Source organism: Diadema antillarum, unplaced genomic scaffold (assembly GCF_040938485.1).
Source record: "Diadema antillarum isolate AM-2024a unplaced genomic scaffold, OU_Dant_1.0 seq00001334_RagTag, whole genome shotgun sequence".
Classification (NCBI taxonomy): domain Eukaryota; kingdom Metazoa; phylum Echinodermata; class Echinoidea; order Diadematoida; family Diadematidae; genus Diadema; species Diadema antillarum.
Window position 1 is genome coordinate 431,402 of NW_027272104.1, and position 17,020 is coordinate 448,421.

Here is a 17,020-nt window from a genome sequence, read left to right on the forward strand (position 1 = left end):
ACAAACTGCTTTTTTTTATAATTTGTAGGGGTCCAGACACTGGCAGGTAGATTATGAATATTGTAGATACACGTATATATGTATACATACATATACACACCGTATATGTATACGCGCATTGTATGTCTCATCTCTCCGCAGGAAAGAAAAAGTTTTTTTTTTTTCTATTGCCATTGAAGCTTATACGGTGTCAAATCACATAGCAAAATATTGTTGTCAAAAGTCATAAACAGCGATTAAGAGGATGATTTTTTGACTATTATACCTCCGTTGAGTTCTGGTAGATGCGATGTGCGTTTCCGATTAGGTGGCCCGGATGTTCAGACAAAGGTTGATTCACTGAGGAAGAGTCGGCACTGGTTGTGTGTAATAAAACAGCATGAGCTGTTGTGCCTGACGTTGGTGGCGACATGTCAATAGGATGCATCTGTAAGGGTCCCTCATTTTGGTGGACATTCAACTTGTTTGAATCTGGTGGGTGCCTACATTTTGGTGAAAACAGTTGAGATATATTAACTCATTCTGTAATTTGTCTGGATTCTTCGTTTATTCATTCAACTATTGTGTTTATGTGAAAGGCAAAAGATTATTAAAGATAGATGCATCGTATATTACGAAGTAACTCTTTGTGTCTATGTGTGCGCGCGTGTGTGCAAGATATGTCATCATAACAGCTACATAAAGTAAAACTACGCTTACGGTTTCAGTTTTTTGTTTTACAGTGTACTCCCGTTATAACGAAATTCTGGTTTCAACGAAATAAAAATTCGGGCGCAACACAACATTTTTTTTTTATTGTTTTTTATTGTTTTGTTTTTTTGTGTTTTTTTTTTTTTTTTTTTTGGGGGGGGGGGGGGTAATTGTTTATTTGTTCGCTTATAACGAAATTTCTATATAACGTATATAAGAGAATGCCGGTCCGGCGGATTTCGTTAAAACGGGAGTCCACTGTACTCTATAGAGTCTATAAAGGTTTCCATTGATACATTCCTCCTGCAAATCTGTTCTACACTATTCAAAAACGGGAAGGAAACCAGGCACCTTGTAAATGCAAGCTTGTACACATTTTCGTTAAGGAAGGGATAAAGTTTAGTATAGAGAAGCAGTTAAGACATTCTAAACTCAGAAGACATACTTTTTCATTTTCCTGCATCTTGCCACCCAAGTAAAGACAAGCATCGCGAGAACAACACACAGAAGGCCTCCCAGGCTGTAGATAACTTTAGTCTCCTGTGTCGAAGTAGACACTGAAATACAATTGCTAAAATTCTTAGGTTAAACACCTTGTTATCTAATGACGAATGTAAGAATAGAATCGCTTCGAATAGAAAAAAATAAGCAGAATTTTTTAGATATACGATTTTTTGTAATAAATCTAATGTTATTAAACTTGTTTCTTTATCGTTTTTTATTTTGTTCTGTTACCACATGTATTTGGCTCGTCAACGAAAAAAAACAAGAGAAGAAAAAAAAAGAAAGCAAAATCACCACACCAATGAATTTTGCAATGTTCCGTCTTTAGATTCTACCCGTGAAGGGGGGGGGGAGGCAATAGGAAAGGCTAATATCAAAATAATGCAGGCTGCACTATACAGACGTATTGCACTGCATGGGATGATGTACTTACATACACATCTTACCTATGCGACACGTAGCTCTTGACTTTGCTGAAGGTGTTAAATCTGGAGTGATCTGTCTGTCATCTGTTAACGAAAAGAAGACAACAAAGACGGTTGGTTGTATATAAGCCAGTGACAGTATACTACCTTCTGTTTATGCCCAAAATCTCCATACCCATTCATACAGAAGAAAACATAGAACCACCTTTGCTGCTATCTCTTCGAAAAGAGTGTTGTCAAGATAATTCCAGAAAGCATGTCAGGTTGTTGATATGGAAGCAAATGACGAAACGGACATAGATGTGTTCTTCTTTCAGCATTTCCAAAAGACAAGCACACATGCGATACACGCAACTTGCACTTTTCCTCACTAGAAATGTTGTCTGTAGTTTGTATCGATGCTGTGCTAATGGTTTCTTTCTGCCACTCATTACCTGTAACAGACATTCGTGCTCATTCATTTATTTCTTACGTTTACCACACAAATTAAATTTGTAACATACATATCTAGCTATAGATATTGAAAATTATGTGTACATTTATACACACTGATCGTCCGTTTAATAATATTTCGATTAATGCATTTGTAACAGTTGAACGCCGCTTTCAAGTTTAAAATGGGAATGAATGTTACGACAGCGCATTAGTATGCCTTCATTTTACGTGTGACCTTTTTTTCAAATGCTAATGTTCCCAATTCCCATATTTTTTTCTGTTTATTAATCGTAATTATAGTGAGAAAACAATAGCATGAATAGGGAGAGCTAGTATGGAAATAATATTCGCCATAATTGAACGTATTGAACGTATTGAGCCAGTATTTTTTTGGAAATTGCAAAGGATCGAATCACTGTCATGGCTCCGACACCGAACACGCGCAGCAAGCTCCAAACCGAGGAATTAACGAACGCCGTACGTACTGAACTCAACAGAGCCCTTGAGAGTGACGAGATTGCCAACAAACTGGTGAGTGCGCTTCAAAGGACTCTTATTGAAGAAATCACCCCCATCATCACCAAAAAGGTGACTGAAAACATACGTGAATACATACAGTTCGAGCTACAATCTCGAGACAATCTCATTACTTCTCTGGAGACCAAAATTCAAACCCTACTCGACCAACAAGATGAAGCCGAGCAATACTCGCGCAGAAACTGTTTAGTATTTCATGGTGTGGAGGAAAGAGAGAACGAAAATACCAATGAAACCATAACCTCTCTGTGTGACAAAAAACTTAGCATCAAACTCAGCGAAAGGGATATTGACCGAAGTCACAGAATGGGTCCCAGTAAAGAAACGAAAAGCAGGGGAGTGATTGTCAAATTCACGAATTATCATACAAGGGACCAGATCTACAAGAAACGTAAACACTTGAGGACCTCGCAGGACGGGGCAATCTACATTCACGAAAGCCTAACGAGGTTGAGATCCGAGTTATTCCGCAAAGTAAAGAACAATTTCAGGGATGTCTTGGAAGCATGAGATGGCCGCATCCTTTGCATACATAAACAGTCGAAAAAGCGTATCTCAATCACAAGGGAAAGTGAAATGCACAAGTTAAACAGTACGTAAAGTGAATCTATTCTCTTCGTGTTCACTCGGGACTAAATTCTTCCATTGTACTCATAGCCCGAATTAGCACAGTCTTGCCCCTCTCTTAACAAACTGAGCTCGCTTAATTGAACTTCTCCTTGTGCTGGAAGGGGTGACTTGTTATCACTTGTATTCAGGAAGAAGATGGTCCTACACAACTTGAGCTGAGCGTGAATCTCTCTATTATTATCGCCTTTTGTCGCCAAATAAGTGATTAACCAGCGTATTCTACTTGCTCTCCACTATTGTGTTGTAAACGCTGGCTTGTCTTCTCCTGTGGATCCCTCACTGTCCCACATATCGTCTTGGATTCGATATCCGCTCTGAAGCGTACACCTATAGCTCGCGTCACGGAGTCATGGTTACCAGCCATTGCGCAAGTGAACCCTATTTATTTTGATCAGCGCCATCTTCAGCCAAGACCACGAGCATTGCGTTGTACGAGGATCTCGCGCTTCATCACTTCTGAATTCGCTGGTGACTGGATGATGAGTCTGCTTTTGCCTGCTTTTGCATGGAACAAGGATCCCGCGGTTTTGTCATGTGTTATCTCGCCTGTAATTGGTTGCTCAGCCATCTCTCGCGCAATCTCACTTGTAATTGGTCACCCAGTCGTCTCTCGCGGATACCAAGAGGCGTTTCGAAACCTTTGCTTGGGGCTTGATTGTTTACTCAACGAGACTAATCTGTAACTCGCCGTCATTTTTTCTCCTGCCCCATAATACCGCGAACTTATTAACTGATTATTCGAACTCGGGGCCGCAATTCCCAAATTGATCAAAACCCCCAAAACTGGGTAATTGCTCTTTTGATTAACTCAGCAGAATTTATAGTTGATACGGCAGGACTTTCTTTACTTTGGAATTTAAACAGTTCGTGTTAGGTTTTGGAACTGATCTCAGTAACCCATAACTACATTTTTTTTTCTCGCCCTTCCTATGAATCTTATTGTTTTTTGCATTACTTCTATGTATTGATGCATGTTTTAAATGTTCTTATGTGTGAATGGTTATATATCATTTTTTTTATTCACTTATCTGATAACTATTGTATATCTGAATGGAAACTAGGTCATATACTTGCAAATATCCATGGGCTTCCTGTAAGAAACCTGTCAAGAACAACCAGAAAGGATTAAGATATACCAACTGCAAACGGTGGCTTCATATTATATGTGCAGGTGCGTTAGGTAAGAGCTATGATGATCCGTCGGAAAGGTTTATCGACTGGCAATGTAATATATGTATTTTTCGACAAATGCCGTTTCATACTTACCAAGGAGATGTCGAAAAACCATCTTCTAAGTCTAGGAATCAGTTCAGTCATGGTAAATCAAATTCTAATAATTCAAACTACAAGGAATTTAATGGGTGTGGTCTCAAAATTGCCCAACTAAATGTGAATAGCATTCTTAAACATATTGATGAGATTAGGTCATTGGTGAAATGCAATAATATTCATGTGCTAGCATTAAATGAGACCAAAGTTGACAATTCTATATATGATGCCGAAATTAAAATTAATAATTTTTTCCCTTTTAAGGAAAGACAGAAATCGGCATGGAGGCGGTGTAGCGATCTACATTCACAAGTCACTCCATTTTGAAGAGCTAAATCACGATGTAATAAGTCAATTAGAAATCGTCTCGGTCAAAATTCATCTGAAAAATTCAAAGCCAGTGATTTTTTCAACTTGGTACAGACCACCTTCTTCGAATGCTGACGTATTGAAACAATATGAAAATTTCATAAATTACCTAGACGGTCTTAGTCTCGACATAGTGCTAGTCGGTGACACGAATTGTGATATTCTGTCAAAACCTCTATCAGCTGTGAGTAAACGATATCAAGAAATTAATATGTTCGGTTTGGTGCAAATAAACGAAACCACACCAACTAGAATCACTCCCGTCTCAGCAACTTTAATCGATCACATGATTACTAACTGCCCGTATAAGGTAAAGAAATTTGGTGTAGCTCACAACGGTATGAATGATCATTCTATAAGCTATTTATTTTGGAATTGTGGAGTAACTTCAACTTCCAGACTTATTTCCTTTAGAAATTGCAAAAATCTTGATCCAGACAAGTTTAGGGACGATGTTCGTGAACAGGATTGGTCAAAACTTACTGAGTGCAATACAATCGATCAAGCCGTTGATGCATGGCAGAGCCTTCTGTCAAAAGTAATAAATAAACACATGCCGATGCGTACTAAGAGGATTAGGGATAGGGATTCGCCCTGGATGAAATCTGATATCTATAAACTCATGAAAAAAAACGTGACAAAGTGAAAAAGAAAGCTTGCCAATTAAATGATGATAAACTTATGTGTGAATATAGAAAATTGCGTAACAAAGTAACAGCAGAGATCGCAAAGGCAAAGAAAAAATACTACTCTGATAAATTGGCACACTGCAATGACTCAAAAAATACCTGGAAAACCTTAAAATCAATCGTACCTAACAAAAAGGGTGACTCTACAATAAATTCTGTAAATGTTTCAAAAACCGCAGACAAATCTAATAATTTCTTTGCTAAGGTCGGAAGCAATCTTGCAAATAAATTGCCCAATACTCCGTTTTTTCAAGAAATCACTAAGACAATAGATGAACCTTTTGAATTTACCCCTGTTAATGAAAATGACGTTATTGGTATTGTACGAAACTTAAGGAACACGAAGTCTGTGGGACTAGATGATATCTCGGTTTTTGTTTTGAAATTATGTGCTCATGACATAGCTCCTAGCATTACTTACTTGATGAATTTCTCTTTAATAATTAGCCAATTTCCTAAGCAATGGAAGATTGCTAAAATCATTCCGGTACATAAAAGTGGTGATAAAGACACTCCATCAAATTTCAGGCCCATCTCTCTCCTCCCGTGTGTATCAAAAGTCTTAGAACGCATCGTCCAGCGACAAATAGTTTCATACTTACATAAACATAATATCCTCTCACCAGCACAGTCCGGGTTTCGTGCAAAACACTCAACAATTACAACCCTGATTAAGGTAACGGATGATTGGTTCCACGCAATTGATAGGAAAGAATACACAGGGGCGGTGTTTGTCGATTTTAAAAAAAGCCTTTGATACCGTAGATTGGGATATTCTTCTTGAAAAGTTTAGAAACATTGGGATTAGCGGTAAAACATTGCTATGGATGGAAAGCTATTTAGCGGGTAGAGTCTGTAGGACACTTGTCAATTCGGAACTTTCTACCGAATCGAGTATTACTTGCGGAGTCCCGTAAGGCTCACTACTAGGGCCTTTGTTCTTTATCATCTATATAAATGATTTAGTAGACTGTGTTAAATCATGCCAGGTCCAGTTGTACGCTGATGACACTGTACTTGTTTTTCACACTCATCGACCAAAAAAATTGAGGCTGCTCTTAATTCTGATCTTGAGAATGTAAACAACTGGATGAGCAGAAACAAATTAACTGTCAATTGTAAGAAAACAGAGTGCATGCTGATTGGGAGCAAACACATGCTAGCTAAACAAAATGTTTTAAATGTAGTCTTAAATGAATCCCCACTAAAACAAGTACGGAAATTTAAGTACTTAGGTTTGATTTGTGATGAAACTTTGAGTTTGAATCACCACATTGAAACTTTACTTCAGAAAGCTGATAAAATGGAAGGATTTCTTGGATCATTAAGACGTTCGTTGAATGAGTCGGTGGTGAACTCAGTATAAGCCCTTATTTTACCATATTTTGATTATGGTGACATAATTTATGGCTCAGCCTATAATAAATATGTTGACAAATTTCAAAAATTGCAAAATAGAGCGGCCCGTATTATACTCAGAGTAAAGCCAGAAACATCTGTATCTACCGCCGAAATGCATAATGCACTGGGCTGGAAATTCCTCGAAAAGAGAAGACAACATCATACTGTTATATTCATGTACAAGGTTATGCACGGACTCACTCCCTCGTATTTACGTAGTGAATTCGATTTTGCTCCCCAACACTACTCTTCCCGACAAGGTGAAAAACTGCTTTTACCGAAACCAAGAACAGAATCCCTAAAGAAGTCTTTTAAATATCGAGGTGCGAAGGCGTACAACGCCTTACCTTCTAATATAAAATCTTCTACTATTGCATGCCCAGTATTAATTTTCAATTGTTTTATCTATTCTTTGGATTTGCTTTGGAATTTTTGTCATTTACTTATGATTTTAACCTCATGTAAATAAGTATATACATTGTATGCAATCCGTATCAGTTAATAATATCTTATTATTTTCGTTTTTCTAACAACTCATGACATCTGAAATTTTGAATCAGCTTTCCAACTTATTCCATATTTTAAGATATTTCTTAAAACTTTTTACAAATTGTATTTGTTTTTATCCATTGAATTGTTATTCTTTGATTTCGATACAATCATTATATACCTCACCTTTAGTTTTCCGTAATTGACATATCACTTGCCACGAATTTTACTTTTCTTAAATTGTCATAGATTCATCTAAGCATTTCACATAAGTCTCCAGTTACTTTTTGTTTCGTTACTACGTATTTTTATCTAAATTTATCAAAGTAATTATTTTACCACAATCTGTTTTTCTTTCACTGCATAGATATGTTTGAGGATTTTATTTTCAAACACTCCATTTTATATCTAAACATATTCTGATTTGGTCATTGTTATATCTAATTGCCTTTAAGATTTTTCTGTTATCGGTTGTTCTTTTTTCTCTCCCTCATTTTACTGTATGTGTTTCCACCTGCATGTCTGTATAATTCGTTTTGTACGTGTCCATAAATATTGTACTCATTGTATGTGGACCCCATGGAAGAACAGCGTTGCCATGTTGGCAACGCTGAATATGGGCAATCCACCCGTTTTTTATTTTTATACGGAAATAAATACCATACCATACCATACCATATTGAGGTATTTACATAACTTACTTAAAGAAGACGTAGCTCTTGACATTGCTGAAGTTGTTAATTTTGGAGTGGTCTGTCTGTCATCTGTTAACGAAAAGAAGACAACAAAAACAGTTGGTAGAATACTAACCAGTGACAGATTACTACCTCACAGAATTAAGAGTCTCATTGCACCCAAAATCTCGATACTAGTTAATATAAAGAAAACACAAATCCACCTTTGCTTACAACTCATCAAAAAGTGTTGTCGAGTTTTATCTCCATGCGGAACGATAATTCTAGAAAGCGTGTCAGTTTGATATTAAAAGCAGTGAAGCAAACGACAAGACGGATTCAGTTGTGCTCTTTTCCAGCGTTTCCAAAACATACGTACGCATACGACACACTCGCAATGCACTTTGTAATCACACTCACCAGAAATGTTGTCTGTGTTTTGGATCAGTTGTGTTCGGATGTTTCCTTCTTGCCAATCACTGCCTGCAATGGGTATTCATATTCATTTGATATATTTTCCACACAGATTACATTTGGAACATACATTTATATTAGAAAAATATATGAGAGTTCATTATTATACAAACTGAACTTTTGATATATTTCATGATAGAGTACAGAAAAGGAAAAGGTAGTAAAGTCTCCTCTATGAGTATACTCTCGGTAGTTTTCTAAAGGAAACTGTAAAGTGTGCAGGTTGTGCGAACTTTACAAAGGACTGATATGATCCTGTATTACTCGACCGACTGTACGATAAAGTATTCACATTTCTGTTTATGGATGGGTAAATCTATGGAGCATAGTTGGAGGTGAGCTTGAAAATTATTCTTTCGCACGTTTACTTGCACTAAACTGTTGGTCTGCCGTGTGGTCTAGTAGTGATTACACATTTTGAGAAGATTCAGGGTCTTCGTATAGTAGGCTCCACAAAACATTAAATAGTTTAGACTTCACCCTTATCAGGCTGGTATTTTTGGCAATGTTGCATGGGGGGGGGGGGGGGGGGCTGATTCCACTCCCCCTCCCTTCCTCCCGAGAGCTCCATCCCTACGAAACTTTGCACGTCGATTACCCGCCTTGTAATTTTAAAATTCTGTCTTTTTTATGTTAAATAACCATTATTTTCTTCTTTTTTTTAAATCAATAAATTGAAATTAAACCCAAGCTCTTCTAGCTGTTGACTAGAGCAGATTTTTTGTATTAGATTATGATTAGGCCTGCTCCACAAAATGTACTCAAATATATTACTGGATATGAACACACTGATTGTTGCTTCTCCGACTGCCTGACAAGACGGCACTGAATCATTCCAAACCGGGAAGTAAGTCGACCATCCGGGTCTCCCAACACACTGAAGTGTCGCGCTGCCATTGATGACGTAACCCTCTCGACAGGTGAGAGTTATTATGGACCCGAACCTCGTGATGTTAGAGTTCCAATCACCATCAGGTACATGAATAGGATGACCACATTCCGCAGCCGAAACTATCAAAGCAAAAAAGCAATGATTTCTCGTAAACTATCTAGAATACCTACAACAATGATAAATAAAAATGATTAAAAACACTAACAATTGGACATCTGTATAAAATTCATTTGTGCGACTGTTGCAATTTAGCTAAGTGTCTAAAATTGTTATTTTTTTTTTGTATCCATAAATAAATAGCAAAATATCTAAGATAATTGTGTTTATGTGCTCTTTAATAACATTGTATGGCATGTTCGAAATGTTTGAAAATATCATTTTACGGTCTCCCAATTTCTGAGCAAAAATTTAAGAATGCATGAGAGAGAGCTGCTGCAAAGAGTGAGGGTTGTAAATTGTGGGGATCACGTTATGATAAGGACTGTATAAATTAAGATTGTACTATAAAAAAAAAAAGTACATATGATGCTATGCGATAAACCCTTGTTATGGTATTGATGGTCGCTGTCATATCTAGGACCTATTGTTGTATATAGCGATTATCAGCAGAATCAAACATATCGTATGGCGGTAGTGAATGCCATAAAATAAATACTTATAATCAGACTGAGAGGGAGAGAGTTCAGTTCAGTCTTTGCTGGTCTTATTACTGCATTTCATATTCAATACAGAATTTAAAGAAATATTGGCATAAATAATGAATTATGCACGTCATTATATACAATAAACAATTAATGACAATCGTATATAGGGTTACAAGACCAGGAGTTCATAGAAGCAATATCATTACCTTTTACTCATTGTGAATATGAATATCTTGTTCTTTTACTCACGGTTAAAGAAATGGTAGAAATTTCCTCTCTCGTTTCCACATTTCCAATTATGAGAACAGGTTGAACAGGTAGAGACGAAGTTGTAATAACCCATTTGTCGAAGACATGTACATTCTCTCTCATGCATGACAGCAATGGAATTGCGAACTGGGTGTCTTCTACACGTAGATGCACACTCTTCGTAGGAATTAACTTCAAAGTCAGGACTAGGTAGAGCCTGAAATGTCTGTTCGTCACCATAGTAGCATATAAGATATCCAGGTACTACGTGGAAACAGAATATCATGCGATGGGGGTAACTTGCTCATCCAACTGTCACGGAGTTCATTGTGAAAGTAGTATGAGACCAACCCTAAGCTGCACTTTTTTGGTATATTATTATATAATGGATCGATAAGAATTAAGTCTATAGATTTCACAAGCAATATATAAGGAAATCTTGTAGCCTGCGGTATTATCTCCACTTAAGCAATATATCGTTTGCAGCGAATTTATGCACACCTGCTAAATCATGCCACAGACTCAATTGCATGAAGATAATATACATTTTGTAAATTTAGAGAATCTATCGAGTGATATTACGAAAACCATTTAGAAATATTGTTCAAAAGTACAATCACCTCCTCTCTGATAACGAATTAAAGTGCATATTGATAACAGTTAAGCAAACGTCTTCTGTTTCTCTTAAACAAATGTTTTAACATTGCAATTATGAAACCCTTTGGAAAATTCGATTCATGTGTCATGTCACCTAACACTGCTGTATGCTGGTTAAAGGCTTTCATTTCTGTTCATGCCAGTTCCTTACATACTTGGATAAGATGGTTTACACTCTTAACAAAGATAAAATTGAGTATCCGGCAAAAGAGCTAACCGATGTATTCCGACATTAATGACGTGAGATGTCTAACATAACATCTCATGTTTATTATCACGGTTATCGTAATAATGATCATGAGTATTATCATTCGCTAAATACAGCTAACCGTACATAGCTATTCGCATAACTTAGTCAAGATTCTTACTTTTAGAAACAACACTTTTGCATTCATGAGTGTGATTTCTCACCTGTACACGCGGGACGTGGCCTTATGAATTACTCATTAGAAGCATTTTGCCTCTGAGAGTGGGAATGGGACGATTGCACAAAGTTGGCAAGATTGCTTTCCTAGGCTTCCACGAAAGGCTTTTTCATCATGTTTTTTTTTTTGTAATTTCTTGATTATTACACTATGCCATAGATACTGATAGAAGTGAATTAGAACACATCTCTTATTCTAGAATGCATACATGTACAATAGTCCTACAGTAATTACACCAAGTGCATTGCAGCCTCTGAGTCTTGTTACGTGTTGCTGTACTGGGCAAAGTCTGATTCGAATATCCTTCTGCCGCTGGGTAGCCAAGCTCTCCGCAGATCAGTTTGGCAGCTTTGCCGTTGAATCCATCATAGCAGACATAGCTGTCTGGTTCGAGGAGCACCAAACCTTCCAAGGGAGAGGGTCCACCTACCAGTCCCACAGATGGTGATTCTTGAAAATAAATGAGATCTAATTTCAGGCTTTGGTTTATTGATGATGTTGCAAATGAGTTGTAGATATTATGTTTCATGTTCAGTGATATTCTATGTTTAATCAACTGATGACTTTTCTAGAGTCACTAACACATAGAACTTCATATACCCTCAGTGAGCTCTATAATGATTATTGTGATCAATTCAACCTTAAATTTTAGAAAGTAAAGATTGAGCGTTATCAAGATATGGAATTATGGGATAAAAAAATTTCTGGAAAAATCTAATATCATTAACTGTATAGTTATTCTCAAAATTACGTTCTTCGGGGTTTTCTTTATCTAAGATGTCAGACAATGCTCATTATTGTGAATATAACTTATCAGTGCTATATTTCTTGAGAGATTGATTGTCACATTTATTGTCATCACTATTGTCAAACAGTTTGGTTATGTGTTTACATATCGACTTCGTAATCCTGTAGTGTATGATAAAGTCGTTATAGCTCAACTACAGAAGATATTACTGTCACCAACTTCCGTAGGTAATTGGATTCTTCGGTTGAGTTAAGAGCAAATAAACACTATAATGGACAATTCCCACGATTTCTTCGCTCGGGTTTATGTACCAAAGTTGTGCCAAAATATAAATCTGTAATGTGGATCGTTGTTATCATTACTATCCTTCCATCTGTTATCATAATTTTTTATATACGTTTTTAAGTATGTTTGTATTGTTTGTTTGTTTTTTCACGTCCGCAAATCATTGTCAATACCAATAGACTCCTCAATCTTTACATTCGCTTCTGTCAGCATTTCGTCCTGTCTGCAGTTTTTTTTTTCACGAACAGTGCATTCTTTTACAAAACCATGTAATAAAACGTAATTTGCATTTCAATCAGGCATACGAGCCTCATGCCCTTTTGTATTATTAAGATAGCATCTATTATGTCCTTTTCTCCACAAGTGAGAGTCCCAAGTCCGTACCAGGGCTGAAGGTCAATTATTTGCCATGTGATATCTGCCCTGACAGAACATGGTACTTTATAGTCGATATCTGTTCTTATTTATTTAATTTGTCTGTCTACCTCAGTACACATACACAGAGTTTCTCATAACATAATGTTGTCAGGGTAGATGTATTATTCTAAATGTAATTAAATTCAGTCCCTCAGGTTTACGACTTTTGCTTTACAGGTAGAAAACTGTGTTGATCATGAATAGATTTTCTCTATCAAATACTTGTTACTTCAGAGCAAGATGTTTTTTCTTCGAATATTCTTTTACAATTATATGCGTTGTGAAAACCTTGCATTTACCTTTCTTAAGTGGTGATGACCAAGGTATACATATACAGCACATATTACTATTTCATGATGGATATCAATCATGCTAGAATAAAATGTGCAAGTGTGTCTGTGACGTTGTATTAAGACTACTGTATTCCAACACCGATTTGTATTTACAACCACGATAAAGTAACAATAACTTACCCTTGTAACACTTCAGCTTTAAGTTGAACATTACTGGGTAGAAATATTCACTATACCACATCCATAGCTCCATTTGATGGGACAATGATAAGATGGGAGAAGTCGAAATACGATTCCCAGTCAGCAAGATTTTAGACGTTGTATGAGATAAGACATCCTTAATACGAAATCCCATTTTTCCGCGATTGATAAGTTCAAGTTCTAAAAGCACTCGTCGTCCAATTGGTGCCTGTATAACCCACACATGGTTGCCTTCGATGCAGTTCCAATCGCACGATATTATTCGGTCTATTGGATCCCCGGAGCAGTTCAGATGGAAACCTGCTGGAGATAGAGACGTCAGGAAGGTAAATTATAAAGTCGAAAATCTCTATTTCTATTATACTTTGCTCAAAAGTTAACACATCTGTAGGCAATATAGGTGACAGGTAAGATGAACACGACGATGAACACGCTCTTACGATCTGTATGTTTATCGATATCATTTATTTATTGCAAAGTCAAATGTTTTTGTTTATGATGTAATACCTGATTTATCTTGTGTTATGTTCTGTTGGAAAAAAGAAGAATGAAAATACATAAATTGAATTGAATTGAATTGAATTGAAGACGACGAATGATCCATGTCATTAAGGTCTGTCGGAAAGTCATACTTTAAGCTAGGGATGGTACGCTCATTCCAAAAGAAAGAATACAATTTCTATTCTTTCTTGCTTTCGTTTCATTATATACAGTTGTGGTTGTTTTTTCTTTGCACCATTACTTGCCAAGAATAAAACTGTATTATCACTTCTCAGTGCTTCAAGAAAACGTTGAGTACACCGCTTCACTGACACGCGAGCCGAGCAGTGGGCTTGATGCTTAGGGAGAAATGAAGACTTTTGAGTGTGAAGACTCCGGGTATGACCAAGCAGGTTCTATGCGAGCTCGCCTAGTAACTTCTTGGTATGACGTACAACTGTTGTATAAACGTGCACATGTTTTGGAGAGGAAAAAGATTGAAATATAATAACAATCATGGAAATAACAAGAAAAAATACCTACTTATCGTGCTTTTTCCTGGCGTCCAGGAAGTGACGAACGAACTGCCAAAGATGACACAAGCCAGCAACCACACAAAGGAAGCCATGGTTTCTGCGATCGCCCAAAATTAATGTTGTAGCCCACGAATCGCTATTTCACTGTAGAAAACTAAAGACAAATTCCTGTCCGATGCAGTGAAACCCTGCAAAGCTGTCAAGTTGGAATCAGTAAACAACCATGCGAGGTAAGGGTCCTTCTCTCAGCCGCAAAATATTAATAACCAATGACTATTGGCTGTGGATCTCGTTGCAATTCAGGTTTTGATGCAAAATATCTAAGTCTGCACAATATTTGACATTTAGATAAATTTCAAGTCAACGTTACATTACTATTACGCGTTACGTTTTATCCATTTACAGGGTACGCTATACTAAGACTGCATTAGCATGCTATAGACATTCAAGTATAAAACCCGTTAAGGTGTTGGTGAAAAATAACGGTGAAAAAACTAAAACGGCTGATGATTCTGCGTCTGTTGAAGTGGTGTGAGAAAATAATAATAATAATGATAAAAACACAGTGCTTATATAACGCATATATTATTATCACTAACGAGATGTGCGCGTGTGCGAGACAGCGCATCTACTCAACCACTCCCTGAATATGAGTGCTTGATTCGAAGTGAAAGTTTAGTCATAATGCCTCATTATTGTTCCGAGTGTTCAAGAAAAGGATTGACGAGATAATCAGAAACCACTTCAAGATGGTATTCAATGGATATTTTCTTTACAAATATAAGAATATTTGTATGTTTCACATCCGTGTTCGTTAAGTTTAGAGCTTTGTAACCATTGATAATCACTACGGTGGTTTAAGGACATTCTTACCAACAGTTCTCAAAGAAGATCCCCCTCCTCCCCCCCCCCAAAAAAAAAACAAACAAACAAAAACACACACACACTCTGAATTCCACTACCCTTTGTCACTGAAAAAAAAAACACCAGAAACAAAACCGGAAAAATAATGTAAAGTTCTGTTAAATTTTATGTGTGTATAGTTACATATGTATTCACATCCATGCATACATACATACATACATGCTTACATGTGCATGCATGAATACAAGTTATGTGAACCGAAAGAAATAGAAAGTACTATACTGTATTAAAATTTTCCTTTTTCCCCACCCCCTACCCCCCCCCCCCCAGGAAGAAATACACACACGCACACAATACAGCACGCAAACCTAAGTTTTTTGATATTCATGCCGTAAACTAACAAGAGATTTTAGATAAACTCATCATACGAGCGTCTCGTGAGAATCTAGTAAGAGTAGAAAAAACTGATATCACTATCAAACACTTTCTGTTTCTAACACGTCATCCATTCACTATGGTCTTTATCTCTTTGTCTATAGGGAGCTGATGGCATATCCTTCTATGTGCACGGTTGATTCAGACCTCTTAGAAAATGTATTAAATTCAGTAATGAAACAATGGATTCTGATTAATATGATTGTATTTCCATGGCTTGCAGAAGGAACACTAGACATCAGAAAAGGAAGACGCGCAGGGTCATTACAAGGAATGATACCTATCTGCATGTGGCTTTCCTTATTTTCCACATAGTTTTTCCAGGAACCTTGGAGCAAAATGCAGCAAAATAGTCAAGAGTTACTTAATGCAGTATGGATTCTTTGTAACAGGGTGAAAGAGGAACATTTTTGTACACTGTTAAATGATCTAGAGCATTTAGAACCTTTAGAGCATAGCAGTCAGAGCATGTGTGACAATCAACTGAACACCATACGCACATACACACACGCACACACACACACACACACACACACACACACACGCACACACTAATATGCACTTCCCTTCATCACATTCCTTTTTATATTTGTTCATTACAAGCTCTCCCTTTTGACAGATGGAGTGTCTGCCAGCTAGCTCGACATTTTCATTTCCCAATTCCTCAACGTTGACACGAAGGGTCACTTGAAAGTGAAGTCTTGTTCGTTCTACAGTTGTTCATTGAAGTTATTTAATATCATCTGAGCCAGATTTATATAACATTTTGAAGTGAGCGTAGTTTCTTCAGTGTTTAAAGCAAAGACTAAAGAGAGATTTCACAGGCTTAATGGTATGATGCTTGGTGATCATGAATGTACCTACTCAACGTCTCGTTGAGTGATCGTATGACATCACTTTCGACTCCAGGACCAAAATATGACAGCAAATATTTCTAAAACTTGAAGGGGAAAATTTGCGAGTGCAGTGTGGTGGATTCATAAATGAATTCTTCTGACTTTACTCACATGTAGAATAATTGATAATTAACGTTGATATGCTTAAAATAATCATGAATCAATATAATTATGTATTTCTGAAGTCGTTGCTTTGAATTCAGTAGTACACTATTGCCACTGTGTTTTTATGGGATTAATTATTCATGAAAAGAACAATGAATTGTGAGCCAATGAAATTTTTGGCTTATTGAGATGAATATCATTGTGGGTAATATATGACTTAATGTTTTGCTGTATGAATTTTAGTTACATCCTTCGTCCAGAAACTCACCAAACCTTCATCACACTTTCTGACATTTACCTCTCACGA

At 36.8% G+C, this 17,020-nt stretch overlaps 1 protein-coding gene and 1 long non-coding RNA gene across 2 annotated transcripts in view; both read right to left on the reverse strand.

The window, feature by feature from the left end:
* Positions 1 to 10,568, reverse strand: part of LOC139708421 (uncharacterized) — a 36,475-nt gene extending 25,907 nt beyond the window's left edge. The window contains exons 1-9 of the mRNA XM_071620372.1: positions 10,372 to 10,568; positions 9,376 to 9,597; positions 8,533 to 8,595; positions 8,140 to 8,202; positions 5,343 to 5,388; positions 4,292 to 4,323; positions 1,641 to 1,703; positions 1,136 to 1,247; positions 266 to 482 (exon numbers count right to left, since the gene is read on the reverse strand). Of these exons, the coding sequence (XP_071476473.1) occupies positions 266 to 482; positions 1,136 to 1,247; positions 1,641 to 1,703; positions 4,292 to 4,323; positions 5,343 to 5,388; positions 8,140 to 8,202; positions 8,533 to 8,595; positions 9,376 to 9,597; positions 10,372 to 10,498 (945 nt within the window). The 5' untranslated portion in view covers positions 10,499 to 10,568. The remainder of the gene's footprint in view (positions 1 to 265; positions 483 to 1,135; positions 1,248 to 1,640; positions 1,704 to 4,291; positions 4,324 to 5,342; positions 5,389 to 8,139; positions 8,203 to 8,532; positions 8,596 to 9,375; positions 9,598 to 10,371) is intronic.
* A 1,143-nt stretch (positions 10,569 to 11,711) lies between these two features.
* Positions 11,712 to 14,849, reverse strand: LOC139708407 (uncharacterized). The gene is made up of 3 exons (XR_011709354.1): positions 14,421 to 14,849; positions 13,377 to 13,700; positions 11,712 to 11,903 (listed from the first exon to the last, which is right to left on the reverse strand). It is a non-coding gene; the product is annotated as an uncharacterized lncRNA (long non-coding RNA).
* Between the last annotated feature and the right edge of the window lie 2,171 nt (positions 14,850 to 17,020).